The 27,069-nt window shown below is 40.2% G+C and overlaps 1 protein-coding gene across 5 annotated transcripts in view; it reads left to right on the top strand.

Annotated features, from left to right (window-relative positions):
• DIS3L2 (DIS3 like 3'-5' exoribonuclease 2) overlaps positions 1 to 27,069 on the top strand; it is a 307,510-nt gene that overhangs the window by 29,059 nt on the left and 251,382 nt on the right. For all 5 annotated transcript variants that reach the window (XM_045559637.1, XM_045559638.1, XM_045559640.1 and 2 more), the window contains 4 exons: positions 4,199 to 4,332; positions 4,874 to 5,031; positions 14,244 to 14,297; positions 20,294 to 20,395. In XM_045559637.1, coding sequence (XP_045415593.1) covers positions 4,281 to 4,332; positions 4,874 to 5,031; positions 14,244 to 14,297; positions 20,294 to 20,395 — 366 coding nt within the window. In that variant the 5' untranslated portion in view covers positions 4,199 to 4,280. The remainder of the gene's footprint in view (positions 1 to 4,198; positions 4,333 to 4,873; positions 5,032 to 14,243; positions 14,298 to 20,293; positions 20,396 to 27,069) is intronic.

Raw genomic sequence — 27,069 nt, 5'->3', positions numbered from 1 at the left:
TCGTTTGAGCTCAGAAGTTTGAGACCAGCCTGAGCAAGAGCGAGACCCCGTCTCTACTAAAAATATAAAGAAATTATATGGACAACTAAATATATATAGAAAAAATTAGCCGGGCATGGTGGCACATGCCTGGAGTCCCAGCTACTCGGGAGGCTGAGGCAGTAGGATCGCTTGAGCCCAGGAGTTTGAGGTTGCTGTGAGCTAGGCTGACGCCACGGCACTCACTCTAGCCCGGGGAACAGAGCAAGACTCTGTCTCAAAAAAAAAAAAAAAAAAAAAGTTCCTTGAAATAATGAGGGTCCCACCCTTTGTCAATGTTCTTGTGAGGCTTTGGGGAATGCATTAAAAGTTCAGGCAGTTTATGTCTGCCCTGGGTTTTACTTTCTCTGTTTGCAAGGCCTCACATTCCTCCAGGGATGGGTAGCTTGCTGTGGCCCTCTCATTTCTCTCCTTTATATCTGTAGTCTTATGCATGCACACAGTGTTCTAGACCAGCAGGAAAAAGTACATTCTTATCAAGGCCCACTTTGGCTGTCTAATACCTTGGTTCTCCATGTTAAATTTCTGGTTGGTCTGCTGATCTGGTGCCTACCCTTAGTGGCATTGCAAACTCAGGCTAGCTGTGACTTTGACCTTACCTCATTTTTTGCCCTGGGATCACTCTTATTTTTGACAATGCCTGTGGGCATGGAATTCTGCATATTTTTCTCCAAATAAATTTAGCCCCCTCTGGCAGTGGAGCTGCCAGTCTTCACAGCTTGTCTTGCCCTCATAGGACTTTCATACGAAGGAATCGGGAGTGGGTGTGGGATGATAGGATCCCCAAGCTAAAACACCATAGTTTTCCACTGTTCTTATCAAGGTTCAGTAGATTTTCTTAAACCAGCACTTCTCAATGTGTTGTAATGTTTTTGGTCAATATCCAGATCTTTAAATGGAGTTTTGTTCAGTTTTATTATTGTTTTTGTTTTGGGAGATAATATTTGTTAAACTCCTGATTCATCCATTCTGGACATCCTTTCCCCTCCCTTCTTCCCTCTTTCTCTCTGTGTCTCTCTGTTTCTTTGTCTCTTATTTTTGAACATTTAAATTTTATTCAAACTAAAATTTATTTCAGAATATGCTGTGAAGTAGGGATCTATTGGCTAGTTTAAAAAATTGTGTTAGTGTCTTAGCACTACTTGTTGACTAATCCATGTGTTTCTTACTGATTGGTAATGTAAATTGTTTATTTTTCTAATTTCAGTGAGACTTATTTTAATCCCATCCTCTTATTTTTCTTTATTCCATCGATTATGCCCCATTTCGCTTGTATTTTCACCTCTTGCTTTCCATGGCTGCTTCTTAGCTTCTCAATAGGCTCAGCCTTTTCTCCCTTTAAACATATCTTTTGACTTTACCTTCTTGAGTTTACTTCACTATTGGGGTTCATAACTTCCATCTACTTTTGCCACTCATAACTGCCTAGGCTAGGCCAGGACAAGTGAGTTGCCAAAGGCACAAACATTCTAGGAGGCTTTCACTCTTGGGCCCTGCCAGTGTGGGATTGACACTTGGAGGACTTTGCTTTTTCAAATTTGCACCCTGTGTGCCTAACTTGCCCCATCACAGCCCTGGCCTTGCTACTCATACTTCTTACTAGCATGTAGTTGTTGTGACCTGACTTCTGTCCCAAACAGACTTCATTTATTTAAACTTTTGAGCACCTGGTACATGCTCTGCATTGTGCCAGGTTGAGGGAATATAAAGGGTCTCGTAATACCACTTCTCTCCCTCAGATGCTTCCTTCAGATTTGCACTTTCTCAAGGATAGTGCCTTTGTCCATTCCTCCTCATTCCAGCCTTTTTGTATCATGTGATGCTCTTGACTGTTGCTGCCTGTTCATCCTAACCCCAGCCCAACACTGTGGAATGTATAGCTATTTTCATGGTAGGACACCCTCTCTAGGGACCAGTGGGCAGTTGGGCAGTATATCAGTGGCCTTATCCTGGAAGTTGTTAAGGATTGGAAGTTCACTTGTGCTTTCAGTATGGCAGGGGGTGGAGTGCTCAGGACTTCTCTAGGGTTAATGGGCCTTCACAACTATGTCACAGGGAAGGGGAGGCCTTCCTCTGTATCAGCGTACCCTTTCTTGGCAATCTCATTTGTTCTTCAGCACTCTTGAGTTGTCATCTTTATACAAATAGCTGGCTAATTTCTCTCTCTAGGTTATGCTCCGGTTTTCAAGTATTTGGTGAATCGCTTCTTGTGAAGCTGTATGATACTCCAAGTAGAATTCATCTTCTTCTCTAATGTAGTGACTTTAGCATCTCCCAGTCTCCTAGCTGGAAATCTCACACAATTGTCACCTCCTTGCCCACCTTCAGGTCTTCCTGGTTGCCACGTGGTACCAGATTGTCCTGTGTAATACCATGACAAGGGCCTCTTCTTTTCAGTGTCTGCTTGTACAACGTGAGTTTGGGCCTTCCTTGCCTTGCACCGTCTGTCCTGGTTCTCTCCTAAGGTATAGCTGCCACTAGTCTCGCTCAACTCCAGACAACTCTCAATCCTGTGCCAGGTTAACTTTTCCTGAAACACAACTCTGATGTGTTTGTTGTTCCTTTCTTCTTATTATTCATGCTTCAGAAACTCCCTAGTGCCTTTGAAAAACTAGGCTGGTTTTCTAGACCTTCCGACTTGTTTTAATTTCCTTGCCACTGCCTCCCTTCGTATAGGCTGGACTCTATCCAAATGGTGTAAGAACTTGCCTGTGTTTTTCTGTTTGTGTCTCTGTTTTTGTTTCCTTTTGCCAACAGTATGCTTTCCTCACATTCATAATTCTTCTTTAAAATCTTTCCTAACCTTTTCTCAGATTTCCTGACCTGGAAATACTCTTTCTCTCCCATTATATGTATTATACATTTATCTATACTTTAAAAAGTATGGTGCTTATCACTTCCCAACTTGTAATAGTTGTTATTTTAATATGATTTTAAAAATCGAATTAACCTTTGTATCCCTCATTGTGCCTAGCATAGTGTCTTGCAGAGGTAATTGTTCAATTAATGAGCGGATGAATGCGTTTCTGGATTAAACCCTCAGACTGTCTGGACTCCTCTGTGTGCCTTTCCCATTCCCTTGCTCTTTATGCAGGGCCATCTCTTTGTCTTCCTTCTTGCCATTGGATTAACTTTATCTGTGAATTTCTTCTTATATCACTATGTGGCCTGTTACCCTTTGTCTCTGTTGCTTATCTTCTCTCCTAAGTTAGTATTAATTTCAATTTAAAGAAAAATTACATCATTTCGGTGAAGGATGTATGTGGGAAATTTAGAGGAAATGGAAGCTAGTGTTCAGAATGACATCTTGATCCATTTTGTGGGAAAGCAGGCTGCCCACCAGGAGTTTGGAAATTTGCAAGTATAAACTTGACTCCTGGGCTGGTGGCCAGCAGAGACTAGAAAGGAGACGTTCTGATGACACGTTCAGTATCCAGGTGGAAGGCCAAGGGCCATCTGCAGGGCTCCGCCTTCCAGTCTTCTGATCCAGGCAGCTGCTCTTGTTTTCTTTAGACACAGCTGCCTGAGCTTCTGATCAGACAACTGGGTTGAGGTGATAGCAGGTAAGAGTAGGGGAAGAGACGTCTAATTATAATATTGCCGTATTTTGAAAGTGTGTGAACTCTCTGGAGTTTGCTATGTAGTTGTGGGCATCAACTTGTGGCAATGAATTAGATTTTGTTGATGAATTCTAAGGAATTGACTTGGTTTCATAGAGGTACATCATTTGTCTAAGGTTAAAGTTAGTAAATGTCATATCTCAGGCCCTAATTTAGTATTTATTCCATTGCAGATTTTAGATTCTGGGTGTTCATACTATTTTTCAAAAGCACATTTCTTCTTACTTTTGTGCATTTCACAAACTGAATAGAACTGCAGAATTCCTTATTTTCTGCCTCATTGTCCCATTTGTGCAGCTGTTTAGTCAAAGTGGCCCAAAGAGCAGTCTAGTGGTACCTGTTAGGGTGAAGGCCTTGAAAAGAAACTCGAGACAGATGGTGTGCTTGACTAACTGCCCAAGAGAATGTGACACCAGAACCCAGGAGGGGTACCATGTTGCCTTTGCCACTCAAGTATATCCAAGTAGTAAATTTCTGAAAGGACAGAGGAAGCTGTGGGTTAACTGCTCCCCAAATTACCAATTTCTCTTTGGTTTCAGCTGCTCAAGGCAGGCAGAACTCTGAGCTGAGCAGTGGAGGCTTCCCTGGATCTGGAGAGAAGAGGCGACTTTGGAACCAATAATGAGCCATTCTGACTACAGGCCAAACCTCCGGCCCCTGGGGCCCCCCAGAGGTAGCAAAAGGAAAATGGAGTCTGCCCTGGCAACTGGAGAACTGAAATACAAGTGGAATGGGTGTGGAGGTTGAGGGTGACTTTTAGGACTGAGGGGAACTATAATTCTTTTGGTGACCTGTTAAATATTCTCCTGTGTTATTTATTCTAGAATTAGGTGTGGTATGTTATTGTCTTAATTTATTTTCATTAAATGTATTGAGTACAGCAGTTAATTTTTTCCAAAAAAGTGACAATCTTTTAGTAATTCCTATTTTTAAGAAGTTTATTTCTATAAACAGCAAAGCATACTGAACCCATTATTTAGATTATGTTCCATGCATGTTGTGGTGCTGATTTAAAACTCAAGTCTCATCTGTGTACATTTTATTCTTGCTTCCTCACCCATTCTTTCCTTTTTGTGATTGTTTGAAATCATCATCAGGGAATTTCATCCTCTTGTTGGTTTTTCTAAATAGTAATAAGAAAAGGTATAATATCTCCAGTTTTAAAAACACAGAAATGTTTGAGGAAAGAGTTGATTGCTGCCTCATGTTTCTAGGTGTGTCTTCTGCAGTTGGCCCACATGGCGTTGGTGCTTCGCCAGGTGACAAAAAGTTGAAGAACAAGTCCACGCGAGGGAAGAAAAAGAGCATATTCGAAGCCTACATGTCCAAGGAGGATGTTTCAGAAGGCTTGAAGAAAGGAACACTTATCCAGGTGATTAAAATCTACTGGAAGGTTATTCCCTGAATATGTGGTATCTAAAGAAATCTATTATTCATTAAATGATTTCCTGTTCTGTGCTGTGTCTTGAGAGAGTTGAGGACATAACAGGGCAGGCCTATTATGATGGCATAACAGAAAAGAGGACACAACAGGTGCTTCTTAGACCTGTAGCACATTTAGAGGTGATAAGCACTATAAGACAGGGCCAGGCAAAGTGCTCTGAGAATTGAGAGGAGGGAGCCATTATTTCCAGTTAGGGTTGCCTAGAGATGCTTTCCTGGAAGGGACATATTTGAGCCAGGCCATGGATTGGTGCAGTTTGAATAAGTGAAGATAAGAAAGAGAGCTTTGCAAGTGGAGGGAGCAGTGTGAGCTATTTAGAAGAGGGAAATAGGGTTTGGATATGTGACATACTGAACAGTTTGCCTGGAGAACGTGAATGCTGAATGACTGAGAAAAATGGATAAGTTTGGAAAGGAAACCGTAAATAGCAGCAGACAATATTTGTTGAGTGCTTTATAGTTTACAAACTATGTTCTTAAGCTAGTTCAGTGGTTTGGCTGAGCACATGTTTGTTGAGCATCCACAGGGAGCCAGGAGCAATTGTGGTTGGGAGCACACTGCGTGGGTGCTGTCAAGATGAAGGTAGATGAGACTGCCTTTCTGTACTTTGACCTTGCAGCTCAGTGGGAGGAGGTGTTCACGTGAACAGGTGATTTGGAGATAAAATGGCAAGAGCTCAGATAAAAGGGTGACCAGAGTGTATGGGAGAATACTGGGGGGAAACTGGGAACTGTGTACTCCAAGGTTCTGGAGAGGCTTCCTATAGGAGGTGATACTTGTGATGGGTATTGAAGGGTGACTGGTTTGGGCCTATTAGATGAGTGATGTGTGTGTGGGAAGGAGGCACGGAGAGGCAGTGGCATTAGTGGAAACATGAACTTGTAAAACAACATGGAGTAAGGCAGCTGCGGTCTCCTGGGGCATGAAATATAAGGCAGGCAGTAGGTAACGAGGCTGGAGAAGGAGGCAGGGCCACATAGTCTTTGAATCAAATCTCTTCATAATTCTTGGATTAATGTAGAAATATTGCCATGTGCTATCTGGATCACTGACAATGTTGACTGTGTTCCATTTTCTCTCATTCTGACAGCCCAGCTTTTATATTTGTGTTTTTGACTGAAGATCCAACCAGTTAACAGATATTATCATCTTCTCTTCCTTTTTATCACCTTTCTATATTTACCTGTGGTCAAGTGCCCATGTGATTGATGAGACTCTTGAATAGGAAAGTGGTTTTTAACAAATGTGTTGATCTTTCTGATTCTAGGAGTACTATTGGCTTTTTTTTTTTTTTTTTTTAAAAAAAAAGCCTTTCCTAGATTTCTTTGATAAGGCTTCTCTTACGAGAGTTGAAGCTGCATTTGGGCATTTGTCCGTTCATTAATCCATTCATTTGCTCTTCATCATTCACCCCATATACTTAACTCCATTTTATCTGAATGTTTCTTGGCCCTCCCCTTGTTGCATGTGTACAAGGACCTGTTGTGTCTTCCCATTTTCACTTCCTGCCACTCTCCTCTAGGGATGCTTTCCTTCATTCACCCTGAGCTTTAAGACTTTTCTTGTAAAAACTGTGCTCCTTGATTCCTCTGTGACTTTGTACATGTTGTTCCTGGAGCTTGGAATGCTTTCTCCCACTATCTTGATGCAATCATGCTTGCCCTTTAAATCCCTTCCTAAATGTTACCCCCTTTGAGAAGCTTCACTTTAATTCTCCAAGCAGAGTTGGCTGTTACTGCTTTCCTCAAGTTGACTTTTTGGTTTACCCTTTACTCTAAACTTATTACCATTTCTTGGCTTTTATGTTTCCCCAAATAGACTGTTCACTTCCTTGATGGCAGGGTCATGGCTTATTCCATAAGTTAGCCCAGTGCCTGGCGTTTGATTGATGCTTAATAAATTTATATTGAATAAATATTTATTTACTGACTGAATAAAGGATCAAGATACTATCTTTTGAAAAAGAGTGAAGGAAACCTCAGTTGTTATAACTTAAAAGAAAAATAGCTTAGAATTTTGGTTATAAAATTATACCTATAGAGAGATAAGTTATGGGCAATATTCTGTAATGGTATTAGTTTCTGCTCCCTTTTAATTTTTGCTTTTGAAGCCACTCTTTGCTGACATTAAAACAAAAATCTGATCAATATAACAATTCTCATTCCCAGGAGTTTGTAAGTGATTCCTCCTGGCCTGTGACATCATGAGACTCCGCAGCCAGAGCCTCCCCCAATACATGAGAACAGTTGTTCTTTGCAGATGGGGAAAGGAATGGGTTCCAGATATGAGGTCACCGTGTGAAATATACAACACTGTAAATAAGATTTTCATAGACAGAGCAACAGAGTCCATCTGCTTTCTGATATAAACTTTCTGTGTGGAGGCCTTGCAGGGTAAGGTAAAAAGCTAGACGAGAAAGGATATTTTAATGCTGATGTAGAAAATTAAGCTTATCAGATATACTTAGAAACATTTGTTAACTTTTGTATTTAAACTTAAGTCTATTTTGACCCCTTTTCTTCTCAATACCCAGAGGAGAAACTTTTATTGAGAGATATTAGGGAGATTTAAAAAAAGTAGGGTTAGAGTAATATTTTCATTTTATTTCCAATACCCTGACAATAATTTGACATTTCATTGTTGTTTTGTCCTGCATGGGGAAGAGGAGACCCCAGTGACCAAAGAAATCTCTTTTCAGTGTTTGAAAAACTGATCAGCAAAAACACATGATCATATACATGCAGTTTTGAAGTTTGTTTTTTTTTTTTTTTCAGTAAACAGGTTTTCACATTGAGGAGTATATGTCATTTCTCTCTGTATAGGTACAGTATTGGGAGGCTGTTATGGGAGATGTTGGGGGAGATGAGAGTATGGAATAAACATGCCCAGATGGCGCTTCAGTTTGGAGTGACGATCAAGGTGACATGGGTATGAAGATGGTAGAATCAGTTGTTTTGGATCCTAGGTGATGCTTTTGCTACAGGAAGTTCAGGCTGAGCCCCCAGAGCTGGCTGAAGCCTGATGTCAGAGTTCTTCCTAGAATACAATATTGATGTGAAGCTGTTTTTGGCCCTCTAGAAGCTCCTAGTCCAGGAAGATAGAGGATAGGATAGGCTGGTTTCTAGGACCTTTATGATTTGTTAAGAGTGAAAGCAGCTGAAGAATATTTGGGGGCGCATTAAAGATAAGAAGAGTAGAGGTGACATTACAGTGGAATGCCTTGTCACTTAGAAGGGAGAGATGATATTCTCAACATTAATACCAGAGATGATGGGAGAACTTCAGCTCTGTAGACTTTAATTAATTAATTAGCTCAACAAATATTTCTTGACTGCCAACTGAGTGCGAGGTCACTGGGGAGGTGACTTGCCTATCTTGCTCACTGGTCTATGCTGGGTACTCAGTAGGCAGTCAACAACCAAAGAAATAGAGAAGAAATTACAGACTGTGAGCATTGCTAATAGGGAATAAAAAAGATGAGAGAAAATAATTAGGGAGAGCCACTTTACATAGGCTGGTTAGGGAAGGTCTCTGTGAGCAGGCGATCCCTGAGTTGAGATCTGAAGGATGAGAATGGCTCAGCCATTTGAAGAATTAGGAAAAGAATATAGTCAGCTTAGCTCATGGAAGAACAGCAAGCAGAAGGCTTGGTGTTTCTGAGGAACAAGAAGGAAGCCTGTGGGAACATTGTGAGCAAAAGGAGTTATGGGAATAAGTTGGAGAGTTAGGCAGCAGCCAAGTCATGTAGGGTCTCTAGGCTGTGTTGGAGAGTTGGATTTTATTCAAAGAACTGTGGGAAGTCACTGAATACTATTAGGCAGGGGAAGAAAATGATCTGTTTCATGCTTTCAAAACATCTCTCTGGCTATTGTGACATGAATAGACTAGAGTGGGAGCTGAGAGGCGACTTAGGAAGCTATCGAAGTAAACGAGGCTAGCAAATAGAGAGATGTGAACAAGGTGGTGACAGTGAAGATGGAGAGAAGTGGGTGGATGTGGAGCTAGAGCTGATACGCCATGCCAAAGGATTAGATGTGGAAGGTGAGGCACGGGAGGAATCCCTGATGACCTTTTAGTTTCTGAGTTGAGTAGCTGGCTAGCTGATGTTGCCATTAACCCAGATAGGGAGGGTCGATGCTTGAAATGTGGTGCTGAGTTTTTGGGGCAAGCGGCGGGGCAGATGGCATACATGAGTGAAGAGGCCCTCTGGACTGTGGCAAACAGGCATTTCGCAGTAGTTAAGAATGCGGACTCAAGTCAGACTGCCTGGGCTTGAATGTAATGTGAACGTAGACAATTTACCTAACCTCTCAGTGTCTCAGTTTCTTCATCTGTAAAAAAAGATGGTAATAGTATCTACCTCATAGGGTTGTTGTCAGTGTTAAATTAGTTGATCGATATAAATCTCTTAAAACAGTGTATGGGGCCAGGCGCGGTGGCTCATGCCTGTAATCCTAGCACTCTGGGAGGCCGAGGTGGGAGGATCGTTTGAGCTCAGGAGTTCGAGACCGGCCTGAGCAAGAGCGAGACCCTGTTATCTACTAAAAATAGAAAGAAATTAGCTGGACAACTAAATATATATAGAAAAAATTAGGCAGGCATGGTGGTGCATGCCTGTAGTCCCAGCTACTCAGGAGGTTGAGGCAGAAGGATCACATGAGCCCAGGACTTTGAGGTTGCTGTGAGCTAGGCTGATGCCATGGCACTCTAGCCTGGGCAACAGAGTGCGACTCTGTCTCAAAAAACAAACAAACAAACAAACAAACAAAAACAGTGTATGGCATGTAGTATACCTGCATAAGTTGTATTGAGATTGTTTTATTACTGTAAGAGGAGCAGCTGTTATTCAGTTCAGGTGATTGCTGCCTTGTAGAGCTAGCTGTCTACAGCTGTTAGATCTTATGATTTTTTTAAAGAAAATCTGGAAATACACATTTTTTATGTGTGAAATTCCTCAGTTTTAAGCATTCTCAAACATCCTGTAAGCCAAATAAAATGTGTTCGTGGTTGCTGAGTTAGACTAATTAGATCAATTGTGTGGTATTTTTCTGCAGTACCATCCAGTCCCTTGGGTATAGGAAGGGAGAAGGCAGTTAGTTGGGGTCAGTTGAGAGGGGAGTTTTGCTCATTGAATAGGAGAGGAAGAGGGGACCCAAGGCTCAGGGTTTGCAAGGATAAAAGATATAACATGTACTCCATGAATATGTACAATTATTATGTATCAAAAAAAAAAGAGATAATGACACGCCATGCAACTGTGTGGCCAAGGGAGGGATTTAATATAGCAGGAGACAATGAATAGTAAAAATGTGGTTAGGACTGTGGGCTGGAGGTCTTAGTGAAATTGAAACATTGTTGAAATAGAGTTTCTGCTATAAGTGACCTGGAAGGACTGAAGATTGTCAGCAGAAAGTGTGATATTTGATTTTTTGTTTTTGGAGGTAGTGTCATTAGTAGTGATGATGGGATCCAGGCTGTGAACATGGAAGAGAATGGCCGGAGTAGGGGGAGCAAAAGGTATGTAGAGTTACAGGCTAGGGTTGCCTGGTCATCAACATGGATGTGAAGTCCCAAAAATGTCTGTGGGAATGAGGATGGAGGGGAAGGCAGTGAGCTGCAAGTCAAAACATTAGTGAACTAGAGCTGTGACCAAAAGGTTCGAAGATGACAGCACCAAGGAGGTATAGCTGGAGCTAATGATATAAATTTCAAAGGATCTGGGGTTTTTGAAAGATAATGGAGTGGCTCACGCCTGTAATCCTAGCACTCTGGAGACCGAGGCGGGTGGATCACTCAAGGTCAGGAGTTTGAGACCAGCCTGAGCAAGAGTGAGACCCCGTCTCTACTAAAAATAGAAAGAAATTATCTGGCCAACTAAAATATATATAGAAAAAAATTAGCTGGGCATGGTGGTGCATGCCTGTAGTCCCAGCTTCTCGGGAGGCTGAGGCAGTAGGATCGCTTAAACCCAGGAGTTTGAGGTTGCTGTGAGCTAGGCTGACGCCACGGCACTCACTCTAGCCCGGGCAACAAAAGCGAGACTCTGTCTCAAAAAAAAAAAAAAAAAAAGAAAGATAATGGAGGAAAAAAATAATTTTAAACCCATGGATAGGAAAGCAAGGAGAAGACATTCTTCCTCCAGTCTCTGAGATACCTAGACCTCAAGGGAGTGATAATATCGGGGGACAGCCAGGTTTCAGTTAAGGCAAGGAATCACAGGAGCATTCACAGAAGCAACAGAGGCTGTAAGGTCCTCACTGATCAAGTTCCAGGCCTAGGAAAGGGATGTAGGAAAAAGATGAGAGATGGGGGATGATTGAGTCAGGTTAGGAGATGGTTATAGAAATACAGAAATGAAAATCTTGGACCTCTGTAGGTGAATAAGACAAAATATCTGTGGGCATTCTCTTAATTAAAAGACCATTTTCTTTTTTTAAGACAGGGTCTTAACTATTGCCTGGGCTAGAGTGTAGTGGAGTCGTCATAGCTCTGTGCAAACTCCTGGGCTCAAGCGATCCTCCTACCTTAGCCTCCTGAGTAGCTGGGACTACTGGTGTGTGCTACCACATCTGGCTAATTTTTCTGGTTTTTTTTTTTTTTGCAGAGATGGGGTCTTGCTCTTGCTCAGGATGAAAAGACCATTTTTTGACAGTCTTTACTGCCAGCTTCTGTCAGGCTTTAGGAACAACTCTGGTCTGCTATGAAACTCTGTGAGAGTTTCTTCTTTCTTAGTATGATCTGCACTCTCTCAAGGTGCTTATTTCTGAGGTCTAGTTCTTAAGAGTTATGCTCCAGTCAAATTTACAAATGCTGTTCTGGAACAAGGCTTTTGCCCTTCCCTGTGTGCTCATATATATCAGGAAGTTTGGGATGGAGAATCAAGAATTAAATCTTTTAGGCCCTTTTAATATATTTTCTTTTAAATAGAGCCTAGATGCAGCCCTGAACAACCTGTCTCTTTGCCCTGAGCCCAGCCTTGGCCTCTCTAAGTGCTCTGTAAGTAAAGGTACTTTCAAAGCAGGAGGCATTCTCATCTCTGTACTTCTTCATGTGTTAACGATTCACTGAGCTAGAAGAGATGATAGAAGAATAGGAATTGAAAACAAAACTTAGGCCAGAAAAAGTGCCTGGAACCAGAAAATGAAATTGTTAAAAATTTAATTTCAATGAATTTACTTTCATTTGTTTGGAGTCTCTTCCCCTAACTAGAGTGTAAGCTTTATGGAGGTAGAGTCTTATCTGTGATTACTCTCCATTGTACCTCCCTCACTTAACATCCATTGTGCCTATCATGCTAGTCATTAGGAAGTATTTCTTTGAGTGAGTGATAAATATTTAGGAAAAATAGAAGTTTTTTTCTTCCCTCCCCCAACTGGAAATAGCTATCCTAGAAGTGAATTGGCTGTGACACTCTTAAGGGACTGGCCTCGGAGAGCTTTGCCAGCCTTATCTCTCCACACCTCCCCTCTTGTGCCCCAAGCAGAGTTATAGCTTGATGGGGAAGAATGAGTGTTTGCCCTCTTAACCACTTTTGCAAACAATGTCCTCTACTATACTTCCCTTTGAATTTATCTGAAATTTTGCTCTTCTATCAAGGACTGGGTCAGATCCCATCTCTGGAGCCTTTCCTGGTGCCCCAGCTAAAGTGAGCTGTACCCTCCCTTACGGCATTCTTCATGTTTTCCTTTAAAACAAGGACTGAGCTCAGTTATCATTCTCTGCCTCCACATTGCCTATCTCAAGGTCTTGAACATAGTACTCAATAAGAAATTTTTCAATTAAGGACTGAATGATCATTTATAGTAGTTTATTTGGGTGTTCATGATATTGTGTACTGTGGCATGAACATTCATAATTTAAACATGATGTACTACTGAAAGAAAGAAATTATTTTCTGCTTCATTTTATGTCCTCACCTATTCTGTTAATTAGGTATTTTTGAATCTTTCAACATTTTAGGGGAAATGTTACTTAAAACACTTTCTCAAGATATCCTGGCTGTTGGAAAAATAACAGCTTCCATCCATGTGTTCCAGTGGCCTGTGACTGCAGGAACTTGGGAAGGGTTATAGCTTCCTGCAAGAGCCTAAAATACTGAACTCCTATTGAAGAGGCCCCCACCTGCACCACTGTGCATAAATAGAAGCAGACCCTGATTTGGTGCTGGAAAAACATGAAGTTGAAGGCAGACTGGGTGGCCTGGCTGTTGGAGCCAGGATTCCCGTTTGCATTAAGAGCTGGTTATGGGCCGGGTGCGGTGGCTCACGCCTGTAATCCTAACACTCTGGGAGGCCGAGGCGGGTGGATCGTTTGAGCTCAGGAGTTCGAGACCAGCCTGAGCAAGAGCGAGACCCTGTCTCTACTAAAAATAGAAAGAAATTATCTGGACAACTAAATATATGTAGAAAAAATTAGCTGGGCATGGTGGCGCATGCCTGTAGTCCCAGCTACTGGGGAGGCTGAGGCAGTAGGATCACTTAAGCCCAGAAGTTTGAGGTTGCTGTGAGCTAGGCTGACGCCATGATACTCTAGCCCGGGGAACAGAATGAGACTCTGTCTCAAAAAAAAAAAAAAAAAAAAAAAGAGCTGATTATGGACCATTTTGAATTATTGACTCATTCAGCTCTGCAGAGGGGCCTGAGTAAAAAATAATACATCCAGTCTCTTGAGGCTAGGTATCCAGGATGGAAATCAACCTATATCACTTTGAAAATTGTCACAGAAACAAGTAATTGTGGAAAGATCTTGGAACTGGGAGAATAAAAAGGTCCATTATATAATGAGATGTTATCCTCAGATAACCTTGTTCTGAAAGGCAAGGTTTAAATTAATTTGAAGACTAGCATATAGGGCCATCTAAAATCCCCATAGTTGTACATGCCAGGCTTTGTTGTTTCTCACCTTTCCCTGTTCACATCAAGGTGCCAGTCTAAGCTTTCAGTTTTTGATGGAACTATGTGTTACAGAAAGCAATATAAATCATGATGCATGCATTTAATGAATAGTTCTCATACATCTAACTTGTTTTCTAGATTGAACTTTTAATTTAAAAACTTTCTATTGAGAGAGTAGCATGCACATAGAAAAGCATAAATATATGGCTAGTTAGATTTTCACAGATTTTATTTTTTGTTTTAAAGGGTGCATTGAGAATTAATCCAAAGAAGTTTCATGAAGCCTTCATTCCTTCCCCGGTAAGTTCAATAACTAATAAACTTAATGTCACATTTAATTTCTTAGATGTGCTCTGAAATTGGAATGTATGAAATCATATATTCTAGCTAAAAAGTAGAGTTGTAAAACAAAGTTGAAGATGGGCAAGGATCTGTTTCAAATTTAAATAAATAAAATTTGCTTTTGGTTCACAACTCCTTCTGCCAGTCTTAAAATCACATGCCAAATGAAGGGGATGGCATTTGTCACGAGGCTGCAGAGAGCAGCTGGATCCAGGCAGACTACCCACCAGTTCATGAAATTGGATGCCCTTGGTTTATAGCTTAAAAGGATTTATGTTTTTTTCCCACTGATTTAAGTTAATCTTTCCTAAACAAATATGCTATCTACTTTCGATCTACTGCATGAGCTAATATGAACATTTGTCCAAAAATAACGAGTAGCACTTATTTATTTTTTGGTCAGAGTTTCTCACTTTAATTTTGTGCAGCTGATAGGACTTGGTGCAAGGTTCTTTACCATTGGGTCTTTAGACATTTCGTCTCTTCATGACTCACTTTAAGAGGCTCAAGTTAAAGCAAGTTTACACAGATATATAGTAATAGTTAGCAGCAGGTCTCTGGAGAGAGTTTGAGTGTACAAAGCTGGGATAGCAATATTCTTAAATTCCTGACCTAACTTTCCTAGGGTGGTATAAATAGAATAACTATAGAATCATAGATTTTTCACAGTGGAAGAGACCATAGGGATAGAGTGCTTATAGATGAGGAAATAGAGTGCATATATTTGAGTTAACATATTTCATTATGTTAAATGACAACAAGTTTACTGAAGGTGTAAGTTCAGTCATGTACTTCACAGGTGTTATTATTACTGGTTGTGTACCCCTTATTTGAAATGCTTGGGACCAGAAGTGTTTTGGATTTCAGACTTTTTTGAATTTTGGAATATTTGTGTTATATACTTATACAGAAATCCAAAATGCTCCAGTGAGCATTTCCTTTGAACATGATGTATGTGGTAAAAAAATTTCTTATTTTGGGACGTTTCAGATTTGGGATGCTCAACCTGTATTATTATTATTGTTATTATTGCGATAACCTTAAGACCTATTCTCAAGCTCAGTTTAGGCCTTTTTTCCCTTGCCTTCCAGAAGCCAAGGATTCATGTTTGCATCCAAGTTCAAGTCTTACTCATTGGATTAGATAAAAAGTATCACAGACATGTTACATTATTCTCTCTTAGTCATATTCTATTTCTGTGACAGAACATGGCATATATGTTGTCCTTGGTTGCTGGGTTGTAGAATTGAGGGTCAGCTTTGAGGTGGTAACTTGGCTGCAGGAGCAGTTCCCTCATACAGTGGAAGCAAAGTTTACATGGGTGTTAGATTCCAGAGTTTGCTCATAAGGTGAAAATCACATCCAGGAATCATCAAAATTACCCATGAAATCTCTTATAAAAGTGCCATATTAGAGACATAAACCATCTCTTAATAAGTCCTGCATAACCAATATTTTCTCCACATTAGAAAGAATGACTGTTTCTTCACTGGCATTCAATTGAAGGATCTTGATTATATCAGGAGCCCCCATGTGTGAAAATTATGGATTTTTAAGCATGAGAATCACATTCAATGCAGTAAGGAGTTCATCCTGAGAACCACCTGGGAACTGTGCAGATTTCAGACCTCTCCTCTACTGTGCACGCTGAAGTTTGCTCTCATTGGTTGGGATGATAAGGACAACTACAGCATTTTGAAAATTTTACCACTGTTTCCTTCCTGAGTACATAGTATTGAATTTTTCTAATTTAAATCTCTGTTAGGTCAGCTCCTAACAAGTGTGGGGCCTAGGACAAAAGTACAACAGGAGGCACATGCATACATACATTAAATCACATATTGGAAAGTTATAAATCAAACTAACAAACTATTAAGTAAAATATATTCCATGACAAAGTCTATTCCTTGCCAAATATACCTCCATGTACCTGGGTTCAAATGGAGAATTCTCAGATTCCTTGCAGCTCCATGCTGAAGTGTTGCTGCTTAGAGGGGGTCCACCTCTGGCCTGTCCCTCTTCTCTTCCCACTCCTGGCTCCCTGTCTGTCCCCTTTTGGCTCCTTTGCTTTCAGTGAGGACCCTTGCATGCACATATGTGGGCATCTTATCCCACACGTCTAAGCTGTATCCATATCCCTTAGAAATACCCGAACCTTTAGCCAACTGTTAAGTTGAGGGGGTGCCACCAGTGCTGGGGAAGATGCGTCTGTATGTCCTGGAAGTGGCTTGGAGCTGATTACTCCAGGGAAGCACATCCATTGGGCCCTGAAAAGTCCTTGTTTGATGGGAAGAGGCATGGCTAGAGCAGGGCCAGAGCGCAGAGGCCTTCTAAAGTGTGGAGCCTGGTTAGGTTCTCACAAGTTAAATTCATGTAATTTATATTTGCAAATGGTATATCTCTACAGTTTAACCTGACTTGTTAAAGAAAGGCTGAGAAGCAAAGGCAAAAGTTCTTGATGTTTCAAAAGCTCACACTTGTTCTCCTAGTTGAAATTATGTTCCTGGCATTTGCTATTTAGAGATTTTTAGACAGTTGTGATATTAGGATGAGCTTATTTCCATGCCTCTTTTATCCTTTTATCTGGCCCCTGATGGAGTAGTAATATTGTCTAAGAGAGGGGAAAAAAACTAAATAATTCACCTCTAGGTAATTAAGAACAGATTGTAAAAGCTACTATCAAGGCCCAATTGCAAGTGTTCATAGATACTCTAGTTTTGGACACTGGAACAGTCCTGTATTCTTGTTTTGTGGATTTTTAAGTCCATTTCAGTTTTCGGAATCGTTATGACAAGCAATCTAAGAGGGCGATAGTAGAGGCAATAAATTACATACAGATAAACCCCACAACCACCAGTGGTCTGGATTTCTGAGTGTACATAGTTCATGTCCATGTAAAATATGAACTTGTATGAATTAGAAAATGCCTACAGAGGTAGATGAGGAAGTAGGCTGTCAGAACCAGGGCCTGAATGTTACCTGTTTAAGGTGCAAGAATAGACAGGAATTGATAAATGATGTGGATTCTGGTCTGACAATAGGAAATAGAATGGTTTCCTTATTTGTAAAGTGAGAGGATGGATTAGATATTGTCTAGATTTCGTCACGACTTCAAAATTCTAAGTTTTTGGAGAGACAAAAATAGAGACTTGATTAAATTATTTAAATTTACTCTTATTCTAAAAATATTATCATTGTGAATTTATACAATGTCATTTTGCTGTGCCAAAATATCTACCTAAGGCTAAGAACAGTGAATTGATCATCAGGTTTGAAATAATACTTTGTTTTGGGGGAACTTGACTTAGGTTCATTATGATTTCTACCGATAGAAATTTTCATTTTATGACAAATCTAAAATACATGGGATGAATAACTTATATGCATCTGCTAGTCTTCTGGGATTCTCAACAAAAGCAAAATACAGAGTTGGAATGGAACCATGTGATTTTCAAGCAAATCAAGATAAAATGATATTATTGAGATACCTTTTTATCCTATTTTGGGGACAGGATAAAGAGGAGAAATGGATCAGATGGGAAAACCTGGCTTTTTAAAAAAGCACAATTTCTATTCTGAATTATGTTGGTCCAAGAAGCTCTGTAACTTTTTTATGCATCTTGTCATGGGAGGCACCCTTTGTACAGCTGTGGAATTTATTTCTGGTCCAAAGGGAGCTATTCAATCAATGAAGGATGCTCTGACCATCATGGCATACTTGCATTGTCCTCCCTCCTCCAGTCCCGTAAGTACTTAGTTAGATTACCTCCAGATCGCTTTATTTTTCCTCTAGGGGGGTGTTCATTATCTATTTTTATTTCTTTTTTTGTATTCTTTCTGATGGGTAGAACAAAACTTCTGACATCCAAATAAAGAGCTGAACTCTTTGGCCTTAAAAAATATTGATAGTTAAGAGAGATGACTCAAACTTTTAATACTGAGCAGTTTCCAAGTTTAGTATCTTTAAAATAAGAGATTCGGCAATAGATACAGGCTTCTGGATGGATCAAGGAAGAGCTGAGTAGTGATGCAATAGCTGTAGATTTGTGTGTTGTCTGAAGTTCATCTCAGCCCTGCTTTCCTTAGTTTCTTGGGATAGGAAGGTGACAACACCATCATCCTATCATCTGAAATCATGAGCTACCAACGGGTGGTTGTAGCTGCTTATAAAAGAGACATTTTTTTCATTGCATATGTTTTGGCACGTGAGACTGGGTTAGGGTGACCTCCAAACAGCCCTCTTTTCATTCCAGGGAGGTCTGAAAGATCATATTGCCTTATAAATTGCAGAAGACAGCGATTGATGACGATGTGCCATATTTCAGTTGTTCACTCTCTATTTACTAGCTGTCTCTTCCTTATTTCTCTGAAAAGCTCGTCCTGAGGTCAGCTGTAGTCATTTTTTGTGGCTAACACGGTAGCTATTCCTCAGGGACGAGGGTGGGGTCAGGTTTGGCAGAATGTGCAGGCTACAGCTGTCAACCCAGAGCTAGATTGGACACTGGACAGAAAACTGTTCTAAAAGATCTCTAATGGTTTGTAATTGGAAACTATAAAAAATGCTGAGCAACTAAAATCCCCTCCCCCTTTTTTGGTTTGGTGATTTTGGAATAGTAATTCTAACTTTAACTAAAATTTCATAGTAATCACGTTCAGTCCATTGAGTGTTAAATCTGATCTATATTGAGTGTCTCTATTAGAAAAATTTGAGCGGTAACTTTCCAGACCCTTTTACCATCAACTTCTGTAAGAAAAATTAACATTTTTATTTCTCTCTTATTCTCTGAAAAGGAGCACATAATGTAAACTTTTAGACAAATAGAAGGATAAGAGTACATGTTTGTTGATGAGACATTTTGAAAATATTTCATTTTCTCATGGAACCTGACTACTGAAGGCCTGCTTTTCCTTAGCTTTTTTCTTTTTTTTTTGAAACAGGGTCTTGCTCTTTTGCCCAGGCTAGGGTGCAGTGATGTCATCATAGCTCGCTGCAACCTCAAACTCCTTGGCTCAAGTGATCCTCCTGCCTCAGCCTCCCAAAGTGCTAGGATTACAGGTGTGAGCTACCACACCCAGGCCCTCAGCTATTCTTTTATTTAAGTGTTTTTGCAAAGTAATTGGGCTTACCAGGAAGACTCTGACACCTATTAAAGTTGAGACATCAACACTTGGGGAGCTCACTGGGGAGCCATGCTGCTTAAAGTGTGTGATTGAGGATGAAAGTGTCTGTACTTTGTGTTCATGGTCTGGAATTTACAGTGCTCCTAAGTCAGTAAGAAAGGGGGAGTGTAAGATTGCTTTATGAATCTCATGTTACGTCTCTTCTTTGTCTGCTACTTAGGTCTCCATAAAAACAAACACAGTTTTTTCTCTCTGCCACTTTTTTGGGGGGGTGGGGCATGATATGATTTTGCTGGCTTCCTTCCGGAGAACCCAAATCCTAGAGCCTGCTCCTGCTCTCAGTTGGTTTTCCTTGGGTGGGGGGGATTAAATGTTGTTTCTCTCTGTTCTCTTTCATACCTTCTATTTTTTACTTTTCCTTGATACTTAAAAAGAATTAATTCAGTATAAAAAGGTATCAGCATGCTTTATTTTACTTAAAAAAGGATGACCTAAGAATAACTTACTCTTTTCTCATTTTAGTTATGAGAGAATGCAATCTCAGTTTTTTGCTTTATGTTATTTTTATTTGTTTATATTTGGCCTGTCTGTAATAGATCATTTGCTTATTTGGTGATTTTTTGCATTCTGCTAACCTGCTCTTAGTTGTTCATTACTGTTTCTCTTAGTTCCAAAGAAATTGAGTTCTCTTAGGTGTGTTTATGGCTATGTACTAGAGTTCCTGTTAAGTCAGTGCACATATGGTGGAGTCTAAAATTTTTAAGCCAAGGTAGTAATATTTGGTTCCAGGCCTTGGTAAACTAACTATCATTTTATTTTTCTCTCCAACCTAGGATGGTGATCGAGACATTTTTATTGATGGGGTTGTTGCTCGTAATAGAGCCTTAAATGGGGATCTGGTGGTCGTGAAACTACTTCCCGAGGAGCAGTGGAAAGTAAGTTAAATTTTCCTTTTTTAACTATAGATTTCTTAGGGCCTTTTGTGTTCCATGGTGTACCAATGAGACATCATAACCTGGAGGAGTCACAGACCCCTCAGACTCTGCAGTTAAGTTGGGTGTTGCATGCTTGGGGCTTGGAAACATCTGCTGGGCAGACATCCAGTAATTTGAGTTGTTCTCCTTGCTCCCTCTCTAGTGATCTGTCCTGTCACATGCCTTGCATTGGTTTCTGGTATTCTTTTGGAAAGAATACCAAGGGCCCATTCAAACTTGACACATATATTATTTTCCCACATTCTGTCCTGGGAGTGCTGGAAGGATGAAGCCATGGGGACAGTGCTAGTCCTCACACATTTCTTCTGCCTCTACTGGAAAATGAAGGCAATACATATGGAGTTCTGTTGGGCTTAGTTTGGTGATTGAGTGTCCCTTGGAAAATAAAAATTATCTACATTTTTATAAATCAGGGATTTAGTGGCAGAAGAAAATGTTTTTAATAGGAGAATATTCTGGGTTTGAGTCTCCATCTATGTCTATCAATTGAAAAGGGAAATGTACTTTTACTTTTTTTTTTTTTTTTATTTCAGCTCATCATGGGGGTACATAAGTTCAGGTCATATACATTGTCCATGTCCTGCCCATCCCCCCGAGTCAGAGTCCCAAGCGCGTCCGTTCTCATTCTCCAGACAGTGCGCCTGGCACTCATCATGTAGTCATACCTCCTTCCCCTCCCGCCCCCACCTCCCCGGGTCTGCACCTTCAAGCATGACCATTCCCCAGAGGGTGTGCAACGCACTCGTCATGTAGGCATACACCCATCCCCTCCCCCCACCCCCCATCCCAGTCTGATATCCAATTGGTATCCTTCCCTGATGTACATTTAGGTGATGATCAGGGAAACCAGTTTTCTGGTGAGTACATGTGATGCTTGTTTTTCCATTCTTTGGATACTTCACTTAATATAATGGGTTCCAGCTCTCTCCAGGAGAACCAAAGAGATGTCGTATCATCGTTATTTCTTATAGCTGAGTAGTACTCCATGGTATACATATACCACAGTTTACTAATCCATTCGTGGATTGATGGGCACTTGGGTTGTTTCCACATCTTTGCGATTGTGAATTGTGCTGCTATAAACATTCGGGTACAGGTGTCTTTGTTAAAGAATGACTTTTGTTCTTCTGGGTATATGCCCAATAATGGGATTGCTGGATCAAATGGTAGGTCTACTTGAATCTGTTTAAGGTATCTCCATATTGCTTTCCATAGGGGTTGCACTAAAACACTTTTGACTGTTGTTTTAGTTAACAGTAAATGTCAGTTTGTGGTAACAATTTCTTTGAATTGTCATGTAGACTTGGTGACTTGTATGTCTAAGTCTGAATTTGTCTTCATAACATTTGTTTTATTTGGCTCAATTCATTGGTGCTCTAGAACGTGGTGTCTTCTTCAGCGAGGCGTCAAAGTGTAGTGAGTAATAGCATGGCCTTTAGGTTAGGCTGTTTGGCTTTGAATCACATCTCTGCCACTCATCTACATAGCTTTGGGGAAATTATACAACTTCTCTGCCTCAAATGCCTCATCCGTAAAATGGGAAGAATTACAGTACCTACTTCATAGATTTGTCATGAGGATTAAATGAGAATACATGTAAAAATCTTAGAATAGTGTCTAAAAGTCTTAGAATGGCAGGAGTTCAAGAAATGTTAGTTCTTATCATTAGCTTTTCTAGAAAATATGTGTTATGAGGAGTACCACCTTATCTCAGAGCTCTGTTGAGGCATAAATTAAAAATTCTTTTTTATGTGATAGGGCTAGAGTAATTGAATTATAGCTATGTGCCAAGTACTGATAGGGTACAGGGAAGTTTGTAATGATCAGGATCGACATAGTTCTTACTTTCATGGAACTTATACTCTATTGGGGAGTGCAGGTAGGAAGAGACAGATACTAATCATACTTATACAAATTTAAGTATAATTTTATTTTTTATTTTTTTTTTTTGAGACAGAGTCTCACTTTGTTGCCCGGGCTAGAGTGAGTGCCGTGGCATCAGCCTAGCTCACAGCAACCTCAGACTCCTGGGCCTAAGCGATCCTACTGCCTCAGCCTCCCGAGTAGCTGGGACTACAGGCATGCGCCACCATGCCCGGCTAATTTTTCCTATATATATTTTTAGTTGTCCAGATAATTTTTATTTCTATTTTTAGTAGAGATGGGGTCTCGCTCAGGCTGGTCTCGAACTCCTGACCTCCAGCGATCCACCCGCCTCGGCCTCCCAGAGGGCTAGGATTACAGGCGTGAGCCACCGCGCCCGGCCTAAGTATAATTTTAATTAGTACTGTGAAGCTAAGTACAGGGTTGTGTGTGTGTGTGTGTGTGTGTGTGTGTTTTTAAATGAGAGTGAATTTTCCTAGTCCAGATCCTCCTCCCTAGCCCCATACCCACTTTCTGCCAGTTGTGGATATAGTCTTCACCCTTGGTTCCTTGAAAGCATAGCTAAGGGTTGGCTCCAGGTCTTAGGAACATGGATTGACTTAGGTTACTTCCTGTTTTCTTGAAAGCATCATGCAGCCCATTGTTGACCAGGTCCAAGAAGACAAGAGGAGAGCATTAGGGCTAGGTCAAACCAAAAGAAGCATTTCTAGAGGTCATTTCAGGGAGTGAGGAGGCATCATCATATTGAAGAAGAGCCAAAGAATGAAAAAGGGGTGAAACTGGTAGAGTAGGAAGAAACGGAAGAGAGTGGTTAGCAAGTTGAGTGGGTCTAGAGCAGACCAGAGCAGGTATGAGGTGTTGACTGGTTGAAGAGTAGGCATGAAGAGTGTACAGTAGCAAACCAGTTGAGCTCTGCAGAAGTGGACAAGGTTGCTTAAAAGGGCAAGGCCAAGTTGCCTGGCCTTCTTCCTATCCTTAGCCCCAGGCCAGAGATGGCTAAAATAAACAAACATATGAATAAATAAATGTGTTGCATTATTTTCCTTGTTCCTTACCCCTCTGTTGAAAAGACCAGCAAACCCAGCATTTCCTGATATTGGCAGAAGTTTTCTTGCTTTGGGCAGGAAGCCCAAGAAGGTGGGATAGGTTGTTGACCAAAGCTTGAGGGCAGGTTGGGGGTAAAGGTATTTGTTGTTGTTAAGGTCTAGGAGGACAAGTTTGGGGCTTGGGCATTCTTGCTTCTGCCTTGGTCCCTTTGCTTCCTGGACAAAAATCTGTACCTTATTTAAGATTCAATGTAACAAAGATGTGATTTTCTATAGAGGTCTAGGTTTATGAAATCCTAGGTCACTGGAGCTAGTTAAGCAGGTAAGAATTTATAGAAATAGGTAGCATTCCCACAGTCAATACATTCAGGCTTCTTAGAAACAGCTTGTTTTTCTATTTTACAGTTAATATCTAAAGGTAGAAGTTAAAGGCCAGATGAAGGTTTTAAGCCAGGGAGTGATACGATTGTATTTAGCCAAAAATCACTCTAGCTGCTATTTGGAGAATGGGCTGTAGTGGGGACAGTTGTACATTGGGATAGCTAGTTAGGAGGCTTAGACTTGGTCATGACAGTAAAGATGGAGAGAAGTTGGGACATATTTTGAAAGCAGAGCTGATAAGAATTGAAGATAGATTTGAAGAATAGGATGAGTGAAAGAGGGAAATCAAGGACAATTGTTAAGATTTTGGTTTACCAAAATGGGTATGATACCATTCATTAAAATGGAGAATAGTGGGGAAGAGAGTGTTTTGGTGTAAAAATTATTAGTTCTGCTTGGCTGTGCTAAGTTTTAATTTCTTTTTAGACATGTTAATGGAGATACAGAGAGAATATAGAGGCCCAGATGGTTTCACTTGCTGGTGAATTCCACTAAACATTTAATGAAGAAATAATCCTGGTTTTATACAAATACAAGAGGAGGAAACCTTTTCCAGCTCATTCTGTAAGGCCAGCATTGCTGTAATATCAAAATGAGGGAATGACATTATAAGAAAAGAAAGCCACAGACGAAGAGTCCTCACACAGACAGATGAAAAATCTTCAACAAAATATTAGCAAATAGAATCCAGCAACATATAAAAAGGATACTACAACATGAGCAAGTGGGGTTTGTTCCAGGAATGCAAGGTTTGCTTTAATATTTGGGAAGAAATCAATGTAAGTCACCATTTAACAGACTAAACTTTTTTTTTTTTTTTTTTTTTTTTTTTTTTTTTTTTTTGAGACAGAATCTCGCTTTGTCGCCCGGGCTAGAGTGAGTGCCGTGGCATCAGCCTAGCTCACAGCAACCTCAAACTCCTGGGCTGAAGCGATCCTACTGCCTCAGCCTCCCGGGTAGCTGGGACTACAGGCATGCGCCACCATGCCCGGCTAATTTTTTCTATATAGATTTTTAGCTGTCCAAATCATTTCTTTCTATTTTTGGTAGAGACGGGGTCTCACTCTTGCTCAGGGTGGTCTTGAACTCCTGACCTCGAGCAATCCACCCGCCTCGGCCTCCCAGAGTGCTAGGATTACAGGCGTGAGCCACCGCGCCCGGCCTAACAGACTAAACTTAATGCCATATTTCAGTCAGACATCTACATTTCAATAGATACAGAATGTGCATGTGACAAAATTCCACAACCACTTGTGATAAAAAACTCACAGCAAACTAGGAATAGAAGGTCAGTTCCTCACCCTGACAAGAAACATCTAGGAGATACTTAGAACTACATCATTCTCAATGGTGAAAGACTGAATGCTTTTCCTGTAATATTGGGAATGAAATAAGGATGTTCCTTCTCATCCTTTTATTCAACATTTGTACTGGCCAGTACAAAAGGCAATAGGAAAAAAAAAAAAAAGCATCCAGATTGGAAAGAAGGAAGTAAAACTCTTTATTCCCAGAGTATGTGATTTTCTATGTGCAAACTCCTAAGAAATCTATAAAAACAAGCTGCTATAACTAATCAGAAAGTTGCAGGACAGAGGCTGATATATTATTATAAAAATCAATTGTTCTTCTATCAGGGGTGGGGAGCCTGTGGCCTCAAGGCCACACATGGCCCTCCAGATCCCCAAGTGTGTTCCCTCAACCAAATCCAAACTTCAACAGAACATTTATTCTCTAAAATTTGAATTTAGTCAAAAGGCTGCACTCAAGGATCCAGAAGGCCACATGTACTGTATATACTAGAAATGACAAATTGGAAATTTAAAATATTCTTGAAGTACCATTTATAATAAGATAAAAAATATGGACTACTTAGGGATAAACTTGACAAAAAGTGTGTAAGACATGTACACTAAAACTATAAACCATTACTGAGAGAAATTAAATAACAACTTAAATGGTGAGAAATATGTTCATGAATCAAAAGACTCAATATTGTTACGATTCCAATTCTATTCAAATTGATCTGTAGATTTAGTGCAATCCCAAGCCAAATTCTAACAGTCTTTATAGAAATTAACAAGCTGATCTTAAGATTTATATGGAAGTGGAAAAGACCTAAAATAGCCAAAACAAAGAATAACAAAGTTGGAGGACATACACTGCCTGACTTCAAGACTTCTTATAAAGCTACAGTAATCAAAACAGTGTGGTATTAGCTTTAAGATGGACATACAGATCAATGGAACAGAATAGAGAATCCAGAAATGAACCCATACATATATGGTTAATTGATTTTCTACAAAGTTGCCAAGGTAATTCAATGGGAAGAGGATATCTTTTCAACAAATATACTGTTACAGTTGTTTAGCCATATGAAAATACAGGAACTTTGATTCTTAGCTTGTATGGCATATGGAAAATTACTTGAAATAAATTATAGATCTAAATATGTAAAATGTATAAACCTTACAGAAGAAAATATAGGGGAAAATTTTAGTGACCTTAGATTTTGCAGATATCTCAAGTATAACAGAAAGAAGTGAACATAAAAGAAAAAACATCAATATGTTTGACTTTATCAAAATCATACTTTTGCTCTTTAGTAGACACTGTTACAAAAATGAAAAGGCAAAGCACAGACTAGGTGAAAATATTTGCAAAACAGTTATCTGACTGAGAACTTTTATCTAGAATATAAAGAAATCTTATAACTCAATAATAAGCAACTCAATTACAAAATGCATTAAAGATTTGAACAAATACTTTACTAAAGAAGATATATGGATGGCGATTAAGCACATGAAATTTGTCATTAAGGAAATACAAATTAAAAGACCAAGGTACTACTACAGATCCGCTAGAATAGCTAAAGTTAAAAAAGAATGACCATAACCAGTGTTGGCAAGGATATGAAGCAATTGGAACTCTCACACACTGCTGGTGGGAGTATAAAATGGTACAGTCACTTTGGAAAACAGTTTGGCAGTTTCTTAAAAAGTTAAGCATTGGCCGGGAGTGGTGGCTCATGCCTGTAATCCCAGCACTCTGGGAGGCCAAGGCAGGAGGATCACTCAAGGGCAGGAGTTTGAGACCAGCCTGAGCAAGAGTGAGACCCCATCTCTACTAAAAAATAGAAAGAAATTAACTGGACAACTAAAAATATATAGAAAAAGTTAGCCAGGCATGGTGGCGCATGCCTATAGTCCCAGCTACTCGGGAGGCTGAGGCAGGAGGATTGCTTGAGCCCAGGAGTTTGAGGTTGCTGTGAGCTAGGCTGACGCCATGGCACTCTAGCCCGGGCAA

This window comes from Lemur catta, chromosome 8 (assembly GCF_020740605.2).
Source record: "Lemur catta isolate mLemCat1 chromosome 8, mLemCat1.pri, whole genome shotgun sequence".
In the NCBI taxonomy this organism is placed as follows: Eukaryota; Metazoa; Chordata; class Mammalia; order Primates; family Lemuridae; genus Lemur; species Lemur catta.
This window is presented reverse-complemented; position numbering and strand designations above follow the sequence as displayed.